At 41.9% G+C, this 14,995-nt stretch overlaps 1 protein-coding gene across 1 annotated transcript; it reads right to left on the bottom strand.

Annotated features, from left to right (window-relative positions):
- Positions 1 to 871: 871 nt before the first annotated feature.
- On the bottom strand, positions 872 to 14,687 carry SLC16A14 (solute carrier family 16 member 14). The gene is made up of 8 exons (XM_079315435.1): positions 13,560 to 14,687; positions 11,950 to 12,026; positions 11,803 to 11,871; positions 9,310 to 9,534; positions 8,757 to 9,055; positions 7,872 to 8,015; positions 3,170 to 4,162; positions 872 to 1,672 (listed from the first exon to the last, which is right to left on the bottom strand). Exons 5-8 carry the CDS (start codon positions 9,016 to 9,018, stop codon positions 1,524 to 1,526), a joined length of 1,548 nt encoding a protein of 515 aa, XP_079171561.1. The 5' UTR covers positions 9,019 to 9,055; positions 9,310 to 9,534; positions 11,803 to 11,871; positions 11,950 to 12,026; positions 13,560 to 14,687; the 3' UTR covers positions 872 to 1,523.
- Between the last annotated feature and the right edge of the window lie 308 nt (positions 14,688 to 14,995).

Here is a 14,995-nt window from a genome sequence, read left to right as displayed (position 1 = left end):
ATATAGAACAAGACACATTCAGAACTTTTTGTTAACCAGCCTTGCAGCTGTAAAGGAAATATTGATATTGTTGCATACTGAACTGTTTCCCAATAGTACTTCAATATAATCAAATAGTTTCAATTGCTTTTTAAGGAATTCCAGCAGCACATAGCAATATTAAACTAAGGACATGTTTTGTCATGCAAAGAACTTTCATAAAGCTAAGAGGATGAAAATTTACTGTGGTTCTTATTTGATAGGAAAATTAACTTCAAACTCACCTCTCATAGCTGAAAAAAATATGCCCTGTATCACCATATTATCACCTTCTTCATTAATTACCAGATCCTTAATGTTAAGAAAATTTATTTGAATATTTTAAATGCTCTTCAGCTATTCCATGCTTTGCAGTATCTAATTTTCTAGTGAATAAATTTCTCAAATATGATGACTCTTAGTCAGTTCATGGTGTACATTACAAGTAGCATATGACTGATCATATATAACAGAGTTTGTGAACAATTAAATTAAATTAAATTATAACAAAATTTAGTGTGCTGTAGTAGAGTTCATTTCCATGAAAGGAGTCAGTGGCAATGCTATTAAATTCTACAATCACTCTAATTAGGTAAAGGGGCCAGAGAACTCAAACTGCTTCTGGAAACATTTTGCAGTCACAATGATATTTTCCATATGTTTCCTGTTTCTGCATTCATGGGTTTTTTAGTTCAGGTGCATTAAGTGTCACAGCATTTAAAATGCAGCCTATGTATTGAGGCTGGCTACTTTAGATGTAGTTGATAGTTTAAAAAAATAAAATAAAAATAAAAATAAAAATAAAAAGAAAAAGAAAAAGAAAAAGAAAAAGAAAAAGAAAAAGAAAAAGAAAAAGAAAAAGAAAATAAAAATAATTCAAGTAGAATCACAGAATATACTGGATTGGGAGGGACCTGTTGTGTCCAACTGGATCACTTCAGAAATAGATGAGAACTTTTCTTTAGATTTGCATCGCACAAGTAGTAATTTTAGTACACTGAATTAATGGAATTATTATAATAGCATTTCAACAGTACTTGACTAGCCAGGCAAGAAATACAATCATTTTCTTATGCTCAGTAACTAATCTTTCATCAGATTGAATACATAGTAGAGAGAAGTTTTATAAATCATTCATGTCCTGACCAAATTCTCTTGTAGGACTAGTGTAAATCAGAGTAACTGCACTGCAGTCAATGGATTTTCATCAATGCTTAATGGTGAAAAGTTAAAAGAGAAGCAAGGGTAAGGGTTCCTGGCATTGTTCTAATATTAAAATACTAGCAGTGTGCTTTTAATTATTATATTTGGTAGTTGTAAAGTAAAATATCTTAACTAATTTTAAAAGCATATTTCCAATAATATATAAGCATTATGGAGCACATTTGCTTTTCACTTAAGTGCTGCTAAATGTGGTTGGTTCTATAAGAAAAATATCTTCCTACTGTCACACAAGAGAAAATGAAAACAAAAAAGTTCTGTAAAAAAAACTTCTGGGATTTGTTCTATACTTGTGCTTCTTCTGTAGATTTTTCTCTTGGCTGTTTCTTTTGAATACAAGGTTGTATAAGTAAAAATATTATTCCCACCATGTATAGCAATCCAGCTATGTAAAAAGAAAAATCGTATTTTTGTGTGATGTCATAGATCCAACCTGGAAAACAAGGACAAAACATGTTTGTTACAAAGTGTGACAGAAAGGTACATTTTGTGAGAAAATACAAAAAAATATTTCACATTTCTTTCATGACATTTCTGTCAAATCCACAGATGCTTTGTGGAAAAAAATATTTTTCAAACAGATTTTAAAATTGATATTTTGCAATCCCAAACCAATTAGTTCCTTCTTCCTAACACTGCCTCTGTAAAATACCCTGTACTGCTTAGTTCAAATGCCGTGCCTTGTGCAAGCAAGCACATTCTCCATAGCTGTTTCCAAGCCTCACACACCAACAGAAGACTGTTCAAGAGATACAATCTCAATACTGCAATGACTGTTCCAGCCTCAATTCCTTTGCAAAAACACGTTGCAGTTACTTCTTCATTACTATGGGAAGGTTTGAGAACCCAAATGAGCAAAACTCTCTCATGCCACACTGGCTGCATTGCAAGGTACCCACAAGATCAGTTCTCTTTACATCAGCAACTTGCATCCAATTTGCTTTGTAACCAAAGCCCAAATACTGAGACAGGTTTAGCACGGACTGGGAGGTGCTGAGGGAGCTCTGAGGTGGCAGAGTAAAACACTGCTGCTTTCAAGGGGCACTGAGCAAGCTTTTCTCTCACTCGTGCTGCTCACCCAGTGGTGGGGAGAGAAGGGGCTCTCGCTTCCCTGGGCTGCTCATGCTGCTGCTGGCTTCCCCTCAGCCTAGAGCTGCCCCTGGCTGACCATGGCCATGAGATTTCTCATAGCTTTCTTCTCAGCAGCACCTCTGTGAAAGAGAGCTGGAGTCTGATAAAGAACTGATAATCAGTACCTGTATCTCTTCTGTACTCCCCCGCCTCTTTCTATGAGGACATTTATAATGAATGTCTGTTTACACCTAAGTAACTCTAGGGATAGCATACATACACTTCTCCCTTCTTTTGGGGATGGCAATAAAGAGGCTATGAGCAATGCAGTCCCCAAAGTAGGTATTTCTGGCTGAAGGAAGGCAAAACAGTTAGTTAAATCAACACATCAGTTGGTAGTTTGTAATGGGGACACCCAAACACACAGCACAGTCCTTGGGGTAATGCTGTGGTACAAACAGCTGCCTACCCTGTGAACTATTCAACCTTTCTTCATGTGGGTAAAGGAATGAATATGTATAGTGCATATAGTGTACAAAACATGAAAAAATAGGTTACACCTTTCTCATTTTAAAAAGTATATGATAACTATTTTAAGGAAACATGTCATTTTAAGGATAGGTTGTAATAGATTTGGAGTTATGTCCAAGAACTGTAATTTGCAATGTGAGGCGGTGAGCTGGAACCCAGCAGATGTGACCTGCAAATCTGTACAATGTAAAGCTCAATGTTACATTCATTCTGGAGTAGCTGTGATTTTGTTAACTACACATGCTCACAGCATAAGAAAGTTTAATGATACAAAGAGTCACACGGTCATTACACAAACATCTGTTCATTAGCAATTTGAACTTTTTACCTGCAAAGGGTGGTCCAAACAAAGCAGATATTCCATTGGCACAAATGATGATGCCATAGGCATTTGCAAGGTGTTTAGTTCCAACTAAATCTTCAGTCACAACAGGCATTAGAGAAAAATAGCCACTAGAAAATCCTATTAGAGCACAAACCACAGCCAAGCCAACATATGTCTGCATTAGTGGCAAAGTAAGAATGCAGGTGACCAGGGTAAAGTTAGCCATGAGGAAGACATTCCATGTGCTGATGCACGGGAGATCAGAGATGATTCCAAGGATCACTTTACCAAAAATATGAACAATGGCTATAATGGATGTCAAAGGAAATACATTGTCCTGCCTAGATAAGTTGTACTGCTTGACTATTTCTGGAAGGTGAATAAAGGGAATGACAAAGCTGCTATAGGCAAACAAAGCCCAAATGATAAAGGCCACAAATACTCTATTGGTAAACAGTGATGCAGCTCCAAAGTAGCTGGAGTACCAGAGTGCAAAGCCCTTCCTGACTGTAACTGTCAGCTGGCTCACTGTCTTAAAGAGGCGCAGTCCATACATGCTCCTTCCACTTCCAGATTTACCTCCAATTTCTGTATGCTGCACGCTGCCAAGCACTTCTTCACTTGCTGCCTCTTCTTTTTTCTCTGTTTCTTCACCAAGGACTCCATTGGATTTTATAGACTCTGTAGAATGGGACAGAGCTTTTGCCCGGTTTTCTTCACTGTCACTTCTCACCACATATTTTTCACAGAGGTCTTTTGGAGAGAGTGGTCTCATAAGTGCCCCACAGACACAAAGGTTCAGGGAGATGGCCCCCTGGATGAACATGGCATTCCTCCACCCAAATTCACTGCAGAGGTACTTCAGTAAGGCAGTCATTAGGAAGGTTCCAAACCCTGTTCCTGTGGTACTGAGCCCTTGTGCAAGTGCTCTTCTCTTCTGAAAATACTGCCCTACCATGACCACTGCGGGCAGATAAACCATGCCGCTTCCAATGCCTGTTAAAAAAATAAAATTAAATAAATCTGAACTTTTTGCCAACATTGTAAAAAGCAGTGGAAAAAAAAACAACAAAAAAAACCCAGTTTTATCCCTAACTTTTGTGTAAGCAAAGAAGTAAAACCAAAAATATTCAATTCGGATGTTAGCTTTCATTTCTGTCTTGTACTATTTTCCAAAACCTGCAATACTCATTTCAGCAAGAATGCAATACTGATATTTATTGCTGGAAAAACTAAACACATGGAGTATAAAATCTTTATCTCAGATCAGCAGGACAACACTGGAAAGTTACAAATGCCCCCTGACCAATCAGTGACATTTACTATGGAGACAAACATAGACACAGCCTATTTTGAAATATCTGCAATAATAATACCCACATCTGATGGTATCAGTGACCAGAACTGCTTAGTGAGCACATCTTGTTGCTTTCACCTAACTTCCCCAGCAAAGAAGATTCACACAGAGTTCCTGTCCTCATTCAGTAACTGCTGAGCCATAGTGACCGTGACATGTATTGAGGAGTCAGGAGTGGGGTTCGTGCACTGGTGGGACCTCAGGTGGCTTTGGGTTTGTTCTTTGGATGGTCCAGGGAGGGCCACACAGTAGCTCCTCATTCTTACAAGACAGATCTCTAATTCTGCTGAAAACCCCCCACTTGTAGTTAAAAACCAGGGTGGGTATTCATGGCATATACGTCAAGCAGAAAGCAATGAGTTGTGCAAACACATCATTAGAGGTAACAGGTCACCATTTTTTCTCCCAGTAAATTCTTCATAGAAGAATGTGGATTGGAACAGGTACACGCAGAAGATACTTCCCAACTAACTGTGATTATAATTCAGAAGTATGTTGTGACTTAGAAGTTTTCCTAAATAGGTGCTAACATAGCTGCTTGCAGCTACAGAATGATCTAGCTGCAGCTAGGCCAGAGAAAGCCATGGTTCCAGAATAGCCTGAGAAAAGCCCTTCAACATCACAGCAGTGACCCTGGCCAGAGCTGACCCATTTTGCTTGTAAGAAATATTTGTTTCTTACCTAGGCAAATACACAATTGGGCTTCTTTTTTTTTTTTTTTCACACCAGTGTCCCAAGCACACCCAAGCACGGGCTCATGGAGGCCTCTCTGCTCCCCAGGAGAGCTCCTGCTCCTGGGGCTGCCGTGAGGGGCCAGCCCAGGGGAGCTGAGGGTACCCAGCTGTGAGGAGAGAGGAGGGCAGGGAGGGAGAGGTGAGCCTGGGATGGGAGAGGTGAGCCTGGGATGGGAGAGGTGAGCCTGGGATGGGAGAGATGAGCCTGGGATGGGAGGGATGAGCCTGGGATGGGAGGGATGAGCCTGGGATGGGAGAGATGAGCCTGGGATTGGAGAGGTGAGCCTGGGATGGGAGGGATGAACCTGGGATGGGAGAGATGAGCCTGGGATGGGAGAGATGAGCCTGGGATGGGAGAGGTGAGCCTGGGATGGGAGAGGTGAGCCTGGGATTGGATGGATGCACTGAGGGCAGCAGCCATGGGCAGCCCCACAAGCACAGCATGCAGGCCCAGAGATGGTGGCAGCAAGAGGTGGCTACTGCAGGGGAACAGCAGCTTTACAGGAGCAGCCATGAGAGCATGGAGAGACTTCCCTGGGTGCCAGGACTGAGGGGGAGTGAGATCATCAGGGAAGGGACAGTGAGCACAGGTCTCATGGAGATGGGAGGAACCTCTTGGGTACCTCCACACTGTTTTTCTGGACAGAATTACTCCTGCAACATCTCACTTCTCCACCTCACATGGAAATTTGTCTCTGATTTTTTTTTTTTCCCATAAAATATATTTTTCAGCCCTCTTTAAGTACTCTATTTAAATCTGCATTTGTAGTTATGTGTGTGCTCTTTCCAAAAATCAAAAGGGCTGAAGAACAACTGTGTAGATTCCTGCCTGCTTGATTATATCAAATATATATGGAAACAGAAATTCTGAAAAAGGCAGTATCCTCTCTGTGATCCTTGTTCTTTGTTCAGCAATTTACATTACTGAAGTCTATGGTATGGTGGTATCAAGGGTTATCACAGTGATCTTTGCTAGTCTCAGTATTTCTCCATCCAAAAGCTAGATAAAAATTTATGTATAGAAATTCTGTAGATTTCTATGAAAGGACAGTTTAAGAAAATGCAGAGTACTGAAGCTATTACTAGTATTGTAAACAATCCCTTTTTTCCATAATGCTTCCCTCTGGCAAATGTAACATAGACCCTGCTTCATTTGCAAACATAACTGTTATCTGTGGAATAAATAACATTTCAAAGCCGCTTGAACTGCTCAGTGTAGTTTGGATAGTAATTAAAGTTCAAATTTTGTATTTCTTACACGGATAATTTTCACCTTTTTGTTTCATGTCTATTAGCAGTATCTCTTCAGAATTGAACAGCAAATAAAATGGAGTAGTGCTTTTAGTACTTAATACTGGGTTCCTCTACACCATTTACTTCAAATAACTGAATTTTTTCACAAGAAACATATTGCTAGAAACTGAGCATTAAGGCACTAAAGATCTGTTGGTTTTGAAGGAACCTAAACCCACATGCCTTTTTGTATTTTGATTGGGCTCTTACACATGTAAAAAGGTTTTCTAGACATCTAATTTCATTAAAATGACAAAACATTGCTTCAGTCATTTTGATTTTAAAAATGTAGCAGTATTAGTTGTTGTAAGTGGTTGTTGATACAATATGAATAACGGCTATTAGAGACTATGTATGAAATCCAGCCCCAGGCATTATCCTCAGGGAGGCTGGGGTACAGTTAATTTGCTCCCTAGCAGCTCTTCTGGTGCTGTGTTCTGGGTGTGTGACCTGCCTGACACAGGCATGGTTTAGCTGTTGGTGGACAGTGCTTACACAGCACCAAGCCCTTTTCTGTTTCTCATCCCCCAAGAGTGGAGGAGCACCAGAGGCTGGGAGGGGATGCAGTGGGACAGGGGACCCCAGCTGACTGAAGGGACATCCATGAGATGAACTCAGCAATGAAACTGCAGGAAGGGAGGAGGAAGGGAGGACTCGGAGTTGTGGCAATGTCTTGCCAGGCAAGCCCTGCTTTACTGGAATCAGCTGAATGCCTGCCTGCCCGTGGGAAGTAGTGAATTAATTCCTTATCTTTGTTTTGTTTGTGCATTCAGCTTTGGCAGTATCTACTGAACTCTCTTTATCTCATTTTTACCTTTCTGATTCTCTCCCCATTCCACTGTGGGAGAGTGAGTGAGCAGATGTGTGCAGCTTAGCTGCCTACCAGCTGCAACCCACTTCACCCTTTAAAATGGGTTTTGAAGAACTGCAGAATTATCATAATCCAGTATTTTATTGATGTGGAGCAACTTTTGGAGAAAATATTGGTCATTCTTTCCTGTGACAAAGAGAGGAGTTAGCTAGATATAAAATTAATCTTTAAATTTTACTTGTACGAGTTTGGGTTACAAATTATAAATGTCCTCTAATGTATTTACTTGGGTGAAACTGATAAAAGTACCACCTTCACATGGCAAATTTAAATGACAACAGAAGTCACTGGGCCAAGTCCACTCAGTAAATAAGTTTCCTAAAAAGATGACAGGCTGTAAAAAAGTGTGGAATGACTTTACAGTCTACCTTCCCTATTTGTTCACTCAGATAAGCTTCAAAGAAATCAAAAATAATTGAAAGAACCTTCAAACATTCATGCAGCTCTCACCAGCTGTCAGTCCAAAGGTGAGGAAGAGGTAGTGCACATTTGAGGCATAGGCACTCAGTATCCAGCCCAGGGCATTCAGTACCCCTCCAATTATGGCTGTCGTGCGGCACCCACACATGCTGATGAATAAACCAATAAAAGGACCTGTTAAAAAACATGAAAGAAATTATAATTTATTTATTTAATTCTTTATGCTCTAATAATTTTTCAGCTTAAGTTTCTTAATGTTTTTAAATAAAATGTTAAAGCATCAGGCTACTAGTGCAACTCAGTTTATTTTTCATGTTAATTATTAAAATTAGGGAAAGAGAAATACAACCAACTGATTAAATTCTTAGTAAATACCTGCAAGACCTACAATCAAAGTTGCCCCATGAAGAAGGGACAGTTTAAACAGAGGAATAAGCTGAAACTCTTGCTCCAAATGCTGATGCTCTGTGAGTGCAAGACTTTTTCACAAGTAACCAGAAGTTAAGCATTTTATCTTGTTTTCAGTGGAATATTTTAGGTAGATCTAAACACAACTTTTTCAGTCTTAATTTAGGGAGTCATAGGTGTGTATGTACATATATACACAAAAATTTCCTCCATACATTATTTTGGGTTGATCCAACTACATCTAAAAAAAAATACATTTTGCATTCAGCTACCAAACTGAAATATAAACTGAGATTTCAACATTTTCTCCTCACAGATGGAGTATGGGAAGTCATGTTTTCTTAATTCTAGTCAGACCTGAAAGTCACAAGCTTCCTTTCTCTATCATTTGTCCTGGTGACTTTAAAAGGTCAATTTTGGACAATCATAGGAATATACTTTAGGGATGATTGGCAAACATATTCTTAAAATCTATATAGTTTTAAAATATGTGATGCTGGCACATACCTACAATAAGTGTGATGCCCATGCTGAGGGAGCTAACCCATGCTGTTAAGCCACGACTTTGATTAAACTCTTCAAGCCATTCCATGTTGAGTATTCCAAGGGCCATTTGGGAACCCATGATGAGTATGTGCACAAGGAAAGAGGAAAGTACAATCATCCAAGCCCATCCTCCATCAATGTTTGGATTAGGTTTAGCTGGCTTACTTCCAACTTTTGAGTCCTCTCCAAAATCATATCCAATATCCTCTCGACTAGCATACATTTTCTCCACAGTATTCTAAAGCAAATGCAGTAAATACCTAAGAATACATACAAAATAATCAGATTTTGTATTTTTGTTATAGTGAGTGCCATAAATCACTACCATATTTCACCACCATGGTTAGTGCTGTTGTAGTGAATACTGTGACTTCATAGTTCAAATCTAAAATGCTTAGAAAATTATCCAATTAATTTATTTCTTTGCCCAATTTGTTATCATGGCTGTCTATGCAGGAGTATTTACAGGCTGAGAGTAGGCTGCATTATTTCTATTACTATATATTTTACTTACTTTTAGATGGCTGAGAAACCTCACTCTTCATGGGTTGATGTCACAAAAAAGACTGGTCTCTCTCTGTATATTACTGCTCTGTGTCACCTTCTGCTGTCCCAGTAAGATAATGTGCCTTTGTGTTCCAGTTCATAAAGCTTGGAGTAAAGAAGTGAAATCCTGAAGCAGAAGGTAGATGGTTACCACATCTTCTCAGAGGAAACCAGTTTGGGGAAGCATTTCTTCCTTAGCAGTGGAAAACAAGAATGAAGACAGCAAAAGATAAGGAATTAAGATTCTTGATGTCCAAAATGTTTTGCTTACATAAATCACAATGAGGTGACTGTTACTACCTCTCTGGAAAGCTTTTTATTAGAGTCAATGTGGCAACAGTTTTCTAATATGCTTTCAGTTTCCATAGTATTAATCCTTATAATCCTACTGAAAAAGAATTATTCCAAATTAATGTCAATGCCTCTCAGAATCAAACTGAATGGCAGAGTTACATGCATTGGTGTACATAGGATCAGGCCACACGAGCTTAATTTGATTACTTTGGTTTATTCTATTGTACTCTAAGTGACAATCGAAATACCAGGTGAAAATAATTTCAAAACCACTTTTAACTGATTAACAGTCAAGGTGCAGAATCCAGTCTTCCCTTCATCAGACTTCTGTTACAACAGATTCAAACCTTACCCAACTGTGGAGCACCACATAGGTTTCCATGGAGACTAGAAAAGCAATGATACAAATTACCAGAGAGGGTAGTTTTTAGTCTTTTCTTCTCCAGAGAAATAAAAAGAAACATCAGCTTCACAACAGTGGAAAGGGAAAAAAGTTATCAGAAATTGTTTTAAAAAGCTCCTTATGTATCCTGTGCTCCTCACTGCTGCAAACAAGTAGTGAGCAGACAAACCCAGATTCTGTACCAACTGAAAATTTGTCTTTAAATATGTGAGTACATTTTGCTTCTCAAGTTACTACCTTTCCAAACTTTTTTTCTTATTGCTAGATAAACACACAGAGAGAGCCCTGGGGCATTCCACAGTAATCCCTAGCTGGAGTCAGAGCTGGCCAGTCCCAGATGCCAGGGAACACCTGTGGATACATGCAGGGTGTCCAGCCAGGCTGCTGCCTAAGTTCTCTTTGTAGTCAAGTGCCACCTGACCCTTCCTTGCACTGCAGGTAATCATGTGTAACTAAGAGCAGCTTGAGCATATAGGTTCCTCCAAGAGCACACTGATTTGCCTCATAAGTAAGCTGCAGCTAAAATATGTTGCACTCCTGGTAGCAAATTGTTCACAAATGGATGTTTTTTAGTGACTAAGTTATCATTAGCCCTAACTTAGCCATGGGAGGTATTGGTGACACAGTGAGGAAGAACAAGGACTGTGCATGTTTAACACTTGCTGCACAGGCAGATAAGCTGGGATCAATTGATGGGTTGCCAGTAGAAATGGATACTGAAATGCTTTCCAGGCTTTTCATTTCCAAACTGGGAAACAGAGAATGGGGATAGTGCTTAGGGGTCCTTCTAGAGCTCCTGCAGGGTGTTTGAGGCAGGACAGGCAGCCGAGGAACAAGTCAGAGCCATGTGGTGGTGCAGACTGTTTTTGTAAAAGGACAGCCCGATCACAATTATTAAATTTTATTATTAATTAAAAATTAAAGAGGACAGCCTTAGTCATAATTATACCTCACCCTTCCTCTGTAAAAGTTAGGTCTTAAAGATGACATCTCAACCCTTTCCTCATAATGTACAGTCAGATCCTCTGTTGCTGTAGGTTACAGGACTACTTACAGAGGATTCAGCCCACTCACGAGGCAGAGAGAGACTAGGTACAAAAAGGTGATAAACACAGTGAATAATAATGTTAATGGAAATAATGAGAAGAGGCAGAATGAAGGAAAATCGCAAGCTGTTGCACATGCTCTACATAAGATTAATGAAAATTTATGAGGGATATTACACTGCATCTTAGATAATGGAATACAAAATTAAGTAACTGAAGAATCAGAGTCAAGATTAAATGTAAGCCTCACCTTTCTCTCTTATACTTTTGACTGGTTTTGTGCATAATGCACCTGAATCCTGATACTGGATACAAAAAAGTACTTATTCGGATAGGAAATAGGCACATCTTTTACATATTTTAAATTATTTGAAGAAAAGTAAGCGATATTTAGTGCAAAGTTATGACACTCCCATTTGCAGTCTTGCTGACAGAACTGGCTTAGATTGAGTGGATTCAAGTTAATGTCATGCTGGTATCAACCCCCACAATCTTCAGAAAATGCATATATTTTCCATTTGAAATGATTTCTTGCTTATTATTACTTTCATACTAGTAACTTTTCACTAAGGTCAAAAGTTCAGAGTGAATGCATTCAAAAGCAGGGAAGGTCATCTCCAATAACTGCACAAACTTTGGGTCTCTGGATAACGCAAGGATTGGATGCCTGGATCCCCTCCCCAGGAGTGACTGCCTGTCCCAGCAAAAGGGCACTTACCTGCCACACAGCACTGCCAAGAACAGGCTCATGAAAGGCAGAGGAGCCAGTTGTGAAATCCTAGAGAAACTGTAATGAAAATGACAGCAGCTGATTTGTAAAGCCACCCAGTTTCCCCAACAAGCAAGGCAGGGAAGACCCACTCACAGTAATAGTGTTTGAATTCAGCCCCTCAGAAGGAATTTCATTTAAAGGCAGGAGAATACGGGTTCCTATTTGGTCACCTGGAAAAGAACAAGATGATTTTTTTTTTTCCCAGAAAAGCTTTTTATACTATATACACACAAAGTATGCAGACCTCTTAGAAAAATGGCCCAAGCATTAGTGCCTGCAAAGATGCTGAGCATTTTTGAAAACCTGACTCATGAGCTATTTTAGGGACAAATGCAGGTGCTGTAATAAGACCTAAGTTAGCAGCAAAACACCCAAGTTCCATGTACCATCAGTGGAGCTATGGCTCTCTAGCTTGTGGTTCAACTAGATCACTGAAAAACATCTGCTCTTGCTATAAAAAGTCCATATGATGAATAATTTACATACGTTTGGTCAACTTCTTCCAGCGTTTGACTGCCTCCATGTTAAAAACTATAGAATAAAATTGTATTTTAAAGGCAGTTCCAACAGATAACTCATAAATGCATTATAACTAGCAATAAGTTTTACTTTGTGATATTCCCAGTAAACATAACACATGCAATTATTTGGCTGCTGAAGGCATACAGAGGAAACATTGCTAAAAACATGGTTTATTTTGGTTGTCATTAGTGTCAGCAGTTCTGACTTCACCTTGCTAACATGCAGAACACTTCAGCTGTCAGCAGCTTCCCAGGGATGTGGACACCGGCCACCTCTGCCAGTCAGAGCCCCAGTGTATAAAAATGCGCGCCCAGAAAGGAACACAAAATCAGGGAAATTAAATGTTTCAAAGGCTAATCTGCTTGCCAGGGTGACAAGTTTGCAGAGAGTCGGCAGGCGCTCCGTTTGCAGACCCTCTCCGAGGGGTGTTTCCCGGCTCAGGCGCCCTCCCGGAGACCCCTCGGCGCTGCCGCGGCCCCGTGTGACCCCGTCCCCGGGGACAGCGGAATTGGCTCGCAGAGCCAGCAGTTTTCTCTTCTTCGTACCGAGGGAAGGGGCAGCTTGCATCAGGCGGGCACCTCTACTTTATACAGGCTTACAGCCTGTTTCGGGAGCAGCCCGAAGGCAGAGGATGCACTTTTTTCTCCCAAGAGAACAGCTCTGGGAGCTTTACACGGGGCGCCTTCCCAGCGCTCCAGCTCGGTTCACCTATGCGAAGCAGAGCCGGTGCGGGCACGGCCGCCGCCGCCGGGCCGCGGGGCTGCCACAGGCACAGTCCGGCAGCGGCCGGGGCCAGCCCGGGGCCAGCCCGGGGCCGGGGCCGGGGCGGGGGCTCGGCCCGCGGGGCTGCGGCGGGGGCGGCGGTCGGGAGGCGGCGCGGCCGCGGCACCGCCCGCCCGCCGTGCACAAAGGATGACCGCGAGTTACCCCGCTGCGGCAGCCGCGCTCCCGGCTCCCCGCACCTCCCAGGGGCCGCCGCCCCCGGCCCCGGGAGCCCGCGCCGGGACGGCCCGGGACGGGACGGGACAGCCCAGCCCAACCCAACCTAACCTAACCTAGCCCAGCCCAGCCCAGCCCAGCCCAGCGCGCCTCTGCCGCAGGCGGCGCGGCCGCTCCGCGTTCCCCTCGGGCGCCGGTGCCGGTGCCGTGTGGTGGCTCCCGGCTCCTCCCGAGGTACTCACCGCCTCGAGCTCCGCCAGTGCCGCCGTCCCTGCGCTCCTCGGCGCCGATTCCCGCTGTCAGCCCAACCCGCGGCGCGGCGCTGCTCCCGGGACCCCGGGGCTGCTGCGGGCTCCGGTGTCCACCTGCGCCCGGCTCCGCTCAGCGCCCGCGCCAGCTCAGCCTCGCCCCTGCTCGCCGCCCTGGGGATTATTTTCCGTAGGAGTGCGGCACCGGTCTGGGGCCGCCTGCCCCCCAGGCAGCTCGTCCTCTGCACCGCCTTGTCTCCATTCTCTGCAATTTCAAATCTCCACGCTCTTTCATTCCTGCGATACCGGCTAATTCTGGTTTGGCAGAGCAGATTTGCAATCCTCTCACATGCACACTCTTGTGGCTGAATGAAGTTTATTGCTGCACAGGTTATGGCCGAAAATTTACATCCCAGAGAGCTGGAGGATATGATCCAATAAAACCAGCCAGTATCGAGATTTCAACGATCGTTGAATACGCTTATTTCAGAGAGGTTGGTTAAATTTATGTATCCAAACCACCCTGACAATGCAGCTTGGGAAGTTTCACTCTATGGTATCTTACTTGTACAGTAAATAAGTTTCCAAAATATTCAACTATTGGGAGAAGAGCTGCAAAATCATTACTTTTTCAGACCAGTATCCACTCCTCAGTTGGATCTTTCTAAGAAACCTGACTAATGAGGTTTACATCCTGCCATTCATTGCTCTATTTGCAGTGAATACACCCAGGCTAAGGTGTCTGTATGCCAACACACATCACTTTCATTCTCAGAGATTCTTGATGTCCTAGCAGTGCACTGAGTACTATAAATGAAGGTTGTTCAAGAAGACATAAGAAGTATCTTCAGAGAAGACAAAATTAGGAGAGGCCAACAGGAATGTTTTAACGGTGTTACACATACTGCCTATGTGCAAAATGTGGCACAGAATCTCTTAGAGAAGAAATGGTCTGAAAAGGGTTGAAAATACTAATTTGGGGCTTTTTTTTTTTTTTTCATTTTTCCTTGGACTCTTTCCTTCATCTGCTGACAAATGCAAGTCTGATCTGGCTTTTTCAATAAAAAATGTGCAGCTCCATTATGGATCGAATTGATCAAATATATCAATATGAAACACTTCTGTCTGGGTTGCGTTGAAGTGTGCAGCAGACTATGAATTATTGCTAGGGCTTCAGTCTTTACATAAAACTTAGGCTACTTTGCATTGTAGTCTTCAAAAAGAAATCTTTTTGCAGAATAAATAACTAGATTACTGTCAGACACTTGTGATTTGGTTTATTTATGTCTCCATAAACAAAAACTAGATTTCCATTTAAAAAGACTGTGCTAGTGCATTGCAAATGTGTGACATTCTACAGTACACACGTTCCCTGGTTATTTCATCTTTTACAAAAATACCTTGCCCAACAGTGTATAGGCACTGGTATC

This window comes from Erithacus rubecula (assembly GCF_903797595.1).
Source record: "Erithacus rubecula genome assembly, chromosome: 11".
Lineage (NCBI taxonomy): Eukaryota > Metazoa > Chordata > Aves > Passeriformes > Muscicapidae > Erithacus > Erithacus rubecula.
This window is presented reverse-complemented; position numbering and strand designations above follow the sequence as displayed.